The sequence below is a fragment of the Oreochromis niloticus genome, linkage group LG23 (genome assembly GCF_001858045.2).
Source record: "Oreochromis niloticus isolate F11D_XX linkage group LG23, O_niloticus_UMD_NMBU, whole genome shotgun sequence".
NCBI classification, from domain to species: Eukaryota; Metazoa; Chordata; class Actinopteri; order Cichliformes; family Cichlidae; genus Oreochromis; species Oreochromis niloticus.
The window spans coordinates 39,262,658-39,274,814 of record NC_031986.2 but is presented as its reverse complement, the minus strand read 5'-3'; the positions used below and the strand labels follow the sequence as shown (position 1 = coordinate 39,274,814).

The 12,157-nt window shown below is 40.7% G+C and overlaps 1 protein-coding gene across 2 annotated transcripts in view; it reads right to left on the bottom strand.

Moving 5' to 3' along the window:
• The window catches only part of LOC100704490 (importin-13), a 29,758-nt gene extending 17,697 nt beyond the window's left edge, over positions 1-12,061 (bottom strand). For both annotated transcript variants that reach the window (XR_002058342.2, XM_003439722.5), the window contains exons 1-5: positions 11,918-12,061; positions 11,424-11,510; positions 2,245-2,370; positions 1,796-2,152; positions 947-1,200 (exon numbers count right to left, since the gene is read on the bottom strand). Coding sequence is in view for 1 of the 2 variants with exons in the window: in XM_003439722.5 (XP_003439770.1) it covers positions 947-1,200; positions 1,796-2,152; positions 2,245-2,370; positions 11,424-11,492 (806 nt within the window). In the remaining variant the exon portion in view is untranslated. The remainder of the gene's footprint in view (positions 1-946; positions 1,201-1,795; positions 2,153-2,244; positions 2,371-11,423; positions 11,511-11,917) is intronic.
• Between the last annotated feature and the right edge of the window lie 96 nt (positions 12,062-12,157).

Genomic DNA, 12,157 nt, shown 5'->3' with positions numbered 1-12,157 from the left:
TTGTTAAACAATGGACCAACAAAAACAACGGCCGCATGTGTCTCAGGAGACGCTTCTAATAAGACATGACTTCTGGGAGGGGCTGACAACAAAGACGTTAACAAGAAGAGAAAAAAGGGGGAACAAAATAACAGAAAAGAAAAAAGAAAGAAAACAAAAACATCACTGAAAAAAAGGAAGTGGAAATAAAACAATTCAGAAAAGAAATCAGAAGGATCACATTTGTAACAGTCTACTCTAGGAGCCTGGAAATACTTATTTTATGCTGTGTGTGTCATGTTGAGACTGAAGATGTTCTACCTGTAACTCCACTGCCATTAATTGTCCTCCTACCATCTGCTAGGAATAATAATGTCAGGTTGTTTAAAACAAATTGTCAGCAGCAACTTCACAGGTCCAACCCCCTCTGTCTGTGTAGCCGTGCAGAGGTATGGAGGATGAAGCCTTTTATCCTTCCACACTTCTCACACCTTCCCTTGCCCTCCCCTGTCTCTTAGCATCCTTTCTTCTCTTTGCATCGCCCCATCGCCCCCTCCCTCTAGATTTCTGTCTCTAAGGGGAGGGGTAATGGGTGCCTGCTATGTCTGAATCAACCGGGGCATGATGACATCTCTCCCCAGCGCTGTAACCATAGCAACGCCAGCCAACCGAGAAATGCCGCTCTCCTCCCCCTGGCTGTCAGATTGCCCTGTATCAATCCCTCCCTCCTTCCTTCCTTCTTTCCATCCCTCCCTTGTGCCCTTCCAGTGCCCACCCTGTCTGCTCTCAGCCCTAAGCTACTGATTTTTTCATCTCTCTCTTTCACTGTTTTCATTTTGACTCCAGTGTATTTTCTCCAGTTCCTCACAACCTTTTGTGTAGTAATATAGTTATCATGTCATCTTATAGTAATAATTCCATTTTAATGGGTAAACATAAGCGCACATTTACAAACATTTGTACACACCTTTGGGAGTCGGGTTGCGAGATGGCATTGACTATTGCCTCTACTGCTGTGTCAAAGAGCTCTGGGTCGGGCAGGGCACTAAAGCAGTCATGCACCAGGCCTTCACTCTCGCTGAGGGGCACATCTAGCAGCACCCACGATGACAGGCAGCGTAGCACGCGAGCTTTCACGGCTCCCGGGCTGTCTGTCCGCCGCAGTAGTTGTTGCAGTAAGGGACACACTGACCCCCACTCCCGGCCCAGTGCTCCCCGAACCTAGAGTGATAATGATAAAAAGGGTTAATACTGCTAAAGCTTTGTTTAGGTCTGGTATTTGCCTCTGTATATATCAGACACATTTTTATTTTGGTGGCAATAAAATACTTGACTATCTTTTGGATACCATACTTTTTGGAATATAAACCATTGTTTTCACACAAACATCTCTCCAGTTAAAAAAATCCAGTCAAAAGAAAGAACTGTTGTTCAAAAACAGTTAAAAAAAAAATTAATAAATGAGCAGTAACTCCAGAGTTTTGCAAACTGCTGTAGGTTTAGTACTGTATAATGGAAAAAAATGTTAAAGCTTTCTTAGTCTTGTGTTGTCATATCATAGCATAGCATGAACTGTGGTTGAATACATGGGCTGCATAAAATATTACAAGAAGTTGCTACTGGCCTGTAAGCCATTTAAATTTTTTAGATTTTCCACATTTCCACAACTAAAAATCCTGTAAACCACTCTCCATGCACTATGAAGATGCATGGAGAGTGGTTGAGTAAAAGAGTTAAAAATGTTAAAAAAAATATTTAATATTGGGTGACCTGCAGTGCATCCAAAGATAGGAGAAAGGGGTGCCTGGAGAGATACCTGTCCTTTCCGGTACTGGGGCAGGCGGCTGGTCTGGAACTCTTCAGGCAGGACAGTGAGCAGCTCCAGCAATGCAAGGCATCGTGCCCGTCCGTCCACTCCCCCTCCGTCCTCCTGAAACACTCGCACCATCTCTGCCACTGCACCAGGCCAGGCCTCGGGCATGGTGTTGAGTGCCAGAGAGGCCAGTGCCACACACAGCCTTGTGAGCACCATCTTGGAGCCAGAGGAGAAGCAGGCAATCTGGGAGAACAGCTGGCTCTTCAGAGACTCATACTGGTCTGTGGGGATATCTGACCAGTACCGAGAGATCTTGGTGTGAAGTGCACTAGCGCCAAAGTACTGGATCTCTGGAACCTGTGAACGAAGAAAAGATGGATGCAAATTACATAAAATATCTTAGTTTTTCTATCTATGTGTGTCTTTATGAGAGTCTGTGTACCATGTACCTTTTCTGGGCTCAGGAGGGCCCAGCAAAACTGCCAGGCCTGAGGCGAGACCTGAGCCTGCATTAGCCATTTCTGGGCCAGATTCTTGTTTTCTATATTAGGATCATAGTACAACTGGTGGAGTGCCTATGAAAAAGAAAATAGAAGAATAACACTAAACAGTGAAACCAATCCATACAGTCTTGAACCACGAAGGATCTGAACAACTTTCTTGTGAGAAATGTTTGCAACTACACTCCACAGTCACAACAGTGGGTGTCCGCAAACAGACCTGCTGCGAATAGATGCATTCCTTTGAGCGCTTGTATGCTGGAAAGGCCTGAATGCCTTGAGAAATGAGAATCTTTTCTCACTTGGCAACACATAAACACCAAATAGACAGGTTACCTCCAAAATCTGAACAGTTGAGAAAGCAATGACCTGAAAACAGCACTCTGTGAAATGTAGCTCTGAGTAATTTGAGTACTTGAGTGCAGAGAGAGTAAGGAGAGAGCCAAAGAAAAAAAAAGATAAGGGATGAGTGTGAGAGAGGGCAATACAGGAAAAGAAAATGCAGTGTTAATTAAACAGACACCTCTAATCCTGACAATGCTAGACAAAATACCAAGGTACTACTCTGCAAAAAATGCCTTTTTATTTCACTCTCTCTGTCTCGCACACAAGCGCACTAGCACACGTACATGCTCACTGAACTGAAACAGCTGGCTGCCAGCACATAGTGTCTCAGGGAAGAAAAAAAATCTATTCAGTGAGCTTTTGATCCTTGTCTTTTACCCCTGAAGCCTGCTCACATCACTTCCTCCACCACCAGTCATGCTCTCCTCTTTTCTCTCTGACAGTTCATCTCTCTATTTTTCTTCCTCAAGCCTTAACTGTCCATCTGGTTTCTTCCCATGCCTCCGTTTCTCACATTTCTTCTAGGATTTACACTTTACCCCAAACTATAATGTTGTAGAAAAGGGAAGATTTAACAATACAGCCAAAAAACATGACAGGTTACAAAGGACAACAAATACAACTAAAGCTGAAAAAAAAAAAAAGACCATCAATATAAAGTCAATACTGACTAGAGGCAGAGTTTCAGGTGATGTTCTCTAAATGTCTGTCATCCTCCACTGCAATTATCTGTCTCTACTCACTATACTAGACTCTGAACACGGCTGCTGGCTGTTAATGAGCTGACTGTTTGCACAGTCAGGTAGCATCTGTACAGCTATGTATGAGCAAGAGCTATAGGAGCCATATGTGTGGTATTTAAGGGGCTTTTACTTATTCTTAGCTCATACTTAACATTTATCTTCAGTTTCAGAGAAACATAAGTGATAACAGGCTATGAAACCTTTTTTATAAAACCACATATAGAGGACTGTTGACACACGGAGAGAAACTAAGCCTGATAAATTGTAGGGAAAATAAGGACAACAGTTTACTGTTGCTTTTGTGCTAACCTTTAACTCTAATTCAACCTGCATTATTGTTAACAACTTATAAATTGTGGGGTGTGAACTATGTTTCACTTCAAGTGTAGCATGATAGAAAATATGAGAACCACTGATGTAGAAAAATCTCCATGGCAAAACGTATGAAAAATGAATGTTGTGCTGTGATTTGGCAGGATCTTTGCAATTTGGCCCCAACTATAACTGGATTTTTAGGACATTTATCATTTTTAGAGAGGGGAAAATAATTTCAATATTAATATAAATCAGCTAATCCATCCATTCGTGGTGTATATAGACTAGAGATGGCACGATACCACTTTTTTATGTCCGATACCGATACCGATATCATAAATTTGGATATCTGCCGATACCGATATGAATCCGATATAGTGTGTTTTTTAATCAATAAAACTGTTTTTTTAATATCTTGCTGCATTTTGTATAGGTTCATACTCAAGTTTAAATAAACAACAACACTAAAGCTATTCTGTTATACCTGTATGTAAAAAATACACTGCACCCAAAATATTTCATAGTTCCGCAACACTGATTAATCTAATAAACTTAAACCTGCTCCATCCTTCCTATTCTGGTATTTTAAAGAGTACTTAGCAGAAATATTAAGCAACCTAACTAATAGGGTTGCCAACTCCCAGCAAAAGAAAATAGGGAACCCCCCCCCACCACCACCTCATGATGCTTAATCGATGTAATCAACTTTAAATTGATGCAGGGTGAAAAAAAATGCGCAGAAATAAATTATTTTTCAAGAATAATTAAATAGATTCAACATCTTTCTTCAACAGAATTGCAGACTGCACAGATGGTATCTTCCCAAAGGAAAAAGTAGTATAGCTTACTAGGGTATATTAGACTTAACAGTTACTATATACAGTAATGGACTTCTATACATTTTACATCAGATTAAAACTTTGGGTGTAAGATTCAGATAATTATTTATTAAAAGCTAGACATTTTAAAAGAAAAGGATCCTGGTCTAGAAAGTAATATTAAATAAATTCTAACAACAGCTTATCAAGCTTAAACGTGCTGCTGTTGTTCAGCCGCTGGTTTCCTCTTTCTGGTGCAAAGTGGGCCAAAAACAAAGAAGAGAGACGGACTCGCGACAGAAAAGCCGATCAGCTGATCATTAAGCAGTTTCACGATTGAAGTAGCAGCAGGAAGGGGAGGGAGAGAGAGAGAAGAGGCAGTCGCTCCATATATCGGTTGTTAAGCTTAACATGGGAATGCTTTACAAACATTCAGAGATGAACTTACACACTTGCTTTACTTCTCTCTGGGATCACTTCCCCGGAGATGAAATGCTGGTTTGGTAGCGAGGCTACAAATACACACAGCTGCTCCGACGTGCTACGGTTATGAGCCAAGTTACGCCATGTCGCAAGTTTTGTGAGGTGCTTTTTTGATATTTAATGAATCAGATTACATTTTTTACAGGCAGCACGGTGGCACAGTGGTTAGCACTGTTGCCGCACAGCAAGAAGGTCCTGAGTTCAATTCCACCATCAGGCTGGGGTCTTTCTGTGTGGAGTTTGCATGTTCTCCCCGTGTTTGCGTGGGTTCCCTCCGGGCACTCCGGCTTCCTCCCACCGTCCAAAGACATGCAGTTTGAGGGGATAGGTTAATTGGATAATCCAAATTGTCACTAGGTGTGAATGTGTGAGTGAATGTGAGCGTGAATGGTTGTCTGTCCCTGTGTGTTGGCCCTGCGACAGACTGGCGACCTGTCCAGGGTGTACCCTGCCTTTCGCCCTATGACAGCTGGGATAGGCGCCCCCCGCGACCCTGGAAAGGATAAGCGGAAGCGAATGGATGGATTACATTTTTTTATTTCTCGCCGATATCCGATCCAATAATTTAGGTCAGTATAGGACCGATACCGATACGTAATATTGGATCGGTCCATCTCTAATATAGACCTATCTGCAGGATTTCCTGGAAGCATTACCTGGGAAGCATATATGGCAAATAGGCAATGTTTCCCATATATTCAGTTATTTGTGGCATCTCAGTTATTTGTGAGATGCCACAAATAACTGAACAGCTTTCTTCTAATGATGTAAAGTGCAATCATTTCACTCAGCACCTTGTTGCCCTTCTCACATGATCTATTTATGTGCGAATTTGCCCAAAACTACTGCATTCAGGTAAAACTGCTAACACACCGTTCTTCAATAAAGTTAACAGAAGCAAGAGTGCAAGGAGCCTGGCTACCAGGGACAGCTATTAGTTAAAGTTATAATACAACAAGGTTTATGAAGTTACTAGGGTAAATATAGCTGAGAGCGAACTGCCCATCCAAGAGGAAAATGTTAATGCTAATCTGAATAGATGAATATTCAGGTCCAGCTTTAACTCATATACCAATTAAGACATAGATCAAACATAAAAAAGATTGGATGTATAAAAGATGGTTTAGTCAATTCCACTGTGCCATTTATGATATCCGAGTCATAAACAGCAGCTTTTAACGCCACTGTGTGATCGCAGACTTCTCCTTATTCAATCCTGAACAGCACTGTCTGAGCTGCTCTGTCCTTCCGAGGTTTATTATCAAAGCACACCATGCTAAACAGTCTGCTCAGTTTGCTCCTTTAATCTGCTGACAAAGAACCACTGCTTGTCTTTTCCTATAAATCACACGAGACATCTCAAAAATCTCAAACAACTGTACTGTCTACTGTTAACTGGTTCTTAAAACAGGAATAAAACCCACATCCTTAAAAACACCAGCTCTCAATTTTACTTGCAGTTGACAGAGGTAGTTGTATCTACAGATGGTCGCAAACTGCCTGAACCACCTGGCTTCACCTGAGGAAGCAGAGCTCTTGGCAGACACTGTCAAAGGTCATTAGCCTCCTCACCACTGTAGGAAGGGAAAGGGCGTGTAGGCAAAAAAAACAAAACAAAAAAACAACATGCCCCCATCAGACAGATTCACCATCTAGCTGAATCCTCACTACCAAAACAAATAGCTATAATACTTCACCTATAATTTACTAAATACCAAATATGAAGCAAATCCAGGAGGTGAGAGCCATTATAAATTAAAAATGATCTTATTAAAATAACAAAAAGTGCATAGCAGCAGATTTGGACTAATAGAGGCAGGCAGATCTAAAATAAAGGCAGTCTTTTTATTTTTACTAAAGAAATCTCTCTTCCTCAGCATGCTTTTAAGGCATAAAAGCAGGAACCCCCACACACATACTTTGGAAATATCTTTGCACACTATGTTCACACACAGCAGGTCAGGTTCAGTGTATTTTCAAGCCATCTGTCCACAAGTGTCACTGTAGCAGCTACGGTTGTGTATGCAGAAGGCATGATCACATCACTGACCCATGATAACACTGCAAGAGTCGGAGACATGCAGACGAATGATGATTAATGAGGGAACAAAGAACAATAGTTTGTGTGCGCGGGTGGCTGTTGACAGAATACAGCCAAGATAGAAATTAAGAATACTATGTTGCCAAGAGTGATTATATCTCAGTCACATGAACACTAAAAAAATCTCTTGTACCAAATGTCTCCATATGCAGTCCCTGGTTCCATAAACCATTTATTTTCCTGAAAATTTTCAGAGGACTGCTGAGGTGTAGATACTGAATGGAGGATAATATTATTTATTTACTATAGAAATGCATCTATCTGATATTTAGAGCTGATGCTAGTTAACAGACATGACAACTGAAAAAAACCCATAACTGTGCTTTTCCTGTTGACTTCACTCTGTGATTTGTGCTAGTGTTCAATGTAACTATGATCAACTTCATTAATATTATTTTACTTTCTAACTAAAGGCGCGTCCCACGATTCAGTTCTAAGATTGCTGCCATTTATCTTAGATATAAACAACCATAATATTGTCACTGTACCACCCACCCAAGGATTTGGCCACAAGGATGTGAAGGGTGTGGGTCTGAAGGGCCTCCAGGCATACTAAATTGCCCTCATGAAATGACAGGAGCAGGTGTGAGATGATGGGTTTTCAAGAAGAGGACACTTAAGCATCTCCAGGCTTCGCTTTCCTCTTTTTTTGTTTATTTGGAATATGATTACTTTTATGTCTCATCACCCAAGTGTTGAACTGTCTGCGGGGTGAGGAACTGCAACTTGAGACTGAATGGAGTCCATAAGCTGGCCCAAATCTTTGGAGTAAAGATTGTGGGAGTGGAAGCCATGTATTCTGGACTTTACAGGGAGGGTCATTTCGCCTAGTGAGCCTGGAGTCATCGAGGTAAGGTCAAACTTCTTTCCATGCTGGTGGCCCCTAGTGTAATGTGAAATGTTCGACGACCGTTAAAGTATCACTAAAGCAAAGTTTCATTTTTATGCAGATGATTCTGTGATCTACTCCTCTGCACCTACTCCTAATCAGGCTCTCTGTCAGCTACAATCAGTTTGTAATACATTGCAGCACAATTCTCTGTGTGTGAACTCAAACGTACTAAACCTTTCAGCTTTGAGATTGAGTTAGTATCACAGAATAAGTACTTGTGAATTACAATTGATAACTTAAAAAAATATCTAAATTTAGGCATCTGGTGAAAAAAAATAATAGAAATTTAAATTTACCTTAAAACCAAAATCTTTGTGTTTTGAGGCAAGAAAGAAACTTGATGTTAAAACTTCTAAGTCAGGACTCCACTAATCTTATTTATATGCATGCATCTTCAAAATATTAATATAATTGGATAATGTCTATAATAGAGAACTGAGGTTTATGAGCACTCCCCGAAAAAACGCATTTTAATGGTCAGATGAGGTTGACTTCTCTGGTAGAAAGAAGTCTGGTTGTGTAGAATGCTATACTAAAACTGTCCTCGGCTCACTTTCTCTGTCACCGTTGATTAAAACATGATGTTAATTTTGTAAATTATGGTTATTATTAGAGTCAAGAAACAACATTACCCAGGGGAGGCTCTTTGGCCAACAATTTGCCCAATAACAAGCTGCGTGAAAGTGCTGTGTTCTTAGTTTCACAGTCAGATTCTCCTGTTCTTTATTTCAAAATACCAAGATGGTGAGGAACGCTTAACTTGTAGCTTGACATGACAGGAGCTAATTAACCAATTATTAATGTCTAGACTTAAACATAAAAAAAAAAAAGATTCCCAGTCTCTTTCTCACAGTGAGTAATTCAGGTTATTCATTTAATACTGGCATTGGATTAGCACAAAAAGATATAAAAAACTCTTACACTCTCACTACTGAAAAACTATTTAATACATCATGTGTAATTTCTCAGTGACAGATTTTAGGGTGCTGCTATGTTCTATAATATGTTAGCTGGCTGGGTGAATAGTCTCCTCAGCCTTTAAATGTGATAAAACTTCTTAAAACTGCACCTGCTGCTACATAGATCTCACCCTGAAATTACCTACAGTTACCGAATGGCAGAGGTGCTTTACCAGCTGAGAGGCAGGGAGCTAAACCATACTAAATGGACCTTGACAGTCTCCTGTGCACAGCATCCTGTGTGGGGTGATTACAGGTAGTTATGGTAACAGAAAGTCACCCCTGTTAAAGTTCCCTTGAGCAAGAATTGGGCCGATCCAGTGCAGTGTTGGGCTTCTTTCCTGTGGTACAGCAGTAGTTTGTCTCAGGGGAGAGCTGAAAAATGGCAAAATCCTAAAAACACACTGTGGCGCTCTTTATTTCCTCTAAAAAATTCACTTTCTTGGCACATAGTGACTCCAAAGATAATTATAGTTGGGCGGAAATGTACGCCAGTGTTCGAACCCCTTTTATTATGCACACAAAGATCCTGACAGTGTGACACTTTGTTTCACAGAGCCGAGACTGAACAAAGAGCACTCTATGGAACACATAGAAACACTGGGCCAGGAACCATCATCTCCACCACCATCTATAATATAAGCACACACTACCCAACACCCACTGCAGCAAAGGGAAAATTCTGCATCTACAATCTCCTTTTTTCAGCTGCTCCAATAAAATTACAATTTATCTTTTTATTCATAAGCCATATGCTGCTGTACAGTAGTTAATTTACCACCGATAGTGACATCTTAGACAATAAGTTAAATATCAGATTTACATGCTAAGGACGTTTTTAGGTAAGCAGGAAAAGAAATTTAGAGACACTTTACATTCTCTTAGCATCCTACTGATCCCATAACCAAAGTGTTATCACCAAACTAACAAGAAAGAATAAGAAAATAGAAAAAAAAATCTCAGCTATTACTTTCTAAATATAGTCAAGCCTTAGACTAACAATATCTCATTAGTTTTGAAATGCCACTGCACTATAAATACAAAACTGCTGATATCCTTTATGGGAAATTATACTTCAGATGCTATGTGCCATGCTATATTAGTTCATGAGATTACAGATAGTGCTGTATGGCTTGGAACAGACTGAATGCTGGTGCAAGCTGTCACACAATCTGAATAACGACCTTAAATTCTTAAACACTACCCACACATGACATTTTGTTATTTGCAAAGACATTACAGTGATGCTCTTAAACACTTTTTAAAAACTATTATTTACTGAATGATTAGTACCCTGACACTACTACCTGATTCAGACAGTAAAATGAGTCAGTGGAAGCTGAATGTAGCAGAAGTGGTTCACATTATTATTATTATTTTATATCAGGCATTGTTTTTGCTTGTGTGCGGGGTTTTTGGTAAGCAGGGTTTCACTTCAATATTTCAAACCGAAAATAAAAACAGAACAATGTTATGATAATATCTAAGCATATGAGTTTGGACTTAGTTTACTTCATCTAAAAATGTACCTCCATGCATCAAGTTATATTAAATTATACATTTTAAGGAGTGCATGTAATATATGTTAGTGTTAACTTTAAATTTAGAAAATGTAATTCCATAGAATGGAGTATCTTTTTCTCTGTTGTGCCAATAAAACAATACACTGTCTCCACTTGCAGAAATGAAACATGAATAAGTGAAGATAGATTATCCTAAGGCAGAACAGGACCATGCTCAGTGTTTGTTATTCTTCTTTGTGCTTTTATTACACCACACTACCCATCTATCCAAGCATTTTCCCCACAGGAATCTGCCTCTCTCCTTTAAACCTGCCTCTAATCATTTCTGTCGCATCGCCAACCTCCTCTCACCCCCTCCTCTCTCTTTACTGGCACTGTTATCGACATGGACCCCTCCCTCCTTCACCTCATCCCTCTATCAGTTTTATCACATCAGCTCTCCTCCACCACAGGAGAACCTTTCTCTCTCACACACACACTCTCCACCGCCTCCCCACCCATCCCCTTGTGCCCCTGTCAGCGGCCACCAAGGAGGGAGATTTATCACAGCGACCTGGCTGCAAACACTGCCATGCACACGCACTCGCGCGTATACACACACACACACACACACACACACACACAAGCTAGCTGAATATTACCAATCTGACAAAGATAAACAAAACCTTGAAGCGCACTTAGGAGAATGTGCATGCTACAACCTGTTACCACTTGAGTATTCTTTCTAAACATAGCATTTAGTCGAGGCTAAATTAGGTGAGGTCAACTCGTAAACACAGCAACATCACGTCCCCTAAATAAACCAGCATTGTAATAAAAAGTCTTAACCAAAGTAATTACAGCGGGCTACAATGCGCACGAAGCGTCCTGCTTTCCCCCTTAAGTCGCCCGTGTTATCTTTAACACAGCCCCTGCTTTTCCTCTTGAGCTGACTGATCCAAAAACTTACCGTCTCCACGTTTTCCACCGTAAAGTCCAGGGCGTCCGGTGTGGCTGCTATTCTCCCCGGTGTCTCCATATCTCCGCTGATACGGAGCTGTCAAATGATCAAAGAGCAACACATTCAGCAGCAGCTTTCGTTAAACTTTCCCCCGCAAAGTGTGTAAATTCCATAATAATTCCGCAACAGCAATGGGCATGTTTAGGTTAGCTTTACGATATGATTAATTGTAGTCTTAAGGATGACATGAGGGGCTAACCGGCAAGCTAACATTAGCTCTTCTAGCTGTCGCTAACCTCCACTATGTAAGACTACAGCGATTGCTAGCGTCACTGTGCTAGCACGAAACTAGCTAACGTAGCAATGTAACTTGACGCAACCCTAGTGTCAAATTCAACCAAGCGAGACGGCGACGCTGGTATTTTCAGAGTGACAGTTTTATCAAAACAATCTCATCTCCGTGTGTTATCGCCAGTCTATCTGGGCAACCAGTATTTTCACACCTTTCTGTCCTGCGACGGTCTGAGACGATGCTGGCAGCTGCCTGCAGCTCTTCTGCCTCTGCTCCGTCACCAGTAGCCTTTGCTACGTTCATGTGTTGTTGGAAATATCGTAATCGCAGCGTAACCAATGAACAAGGCAAATGAAACAGCGATTTTGTAAAATTCCCATAATACTAAATGCACTGAATATGTATACATTACTGCAAAGAGTGAATTTTGCTATTATAATCTATTAGATAG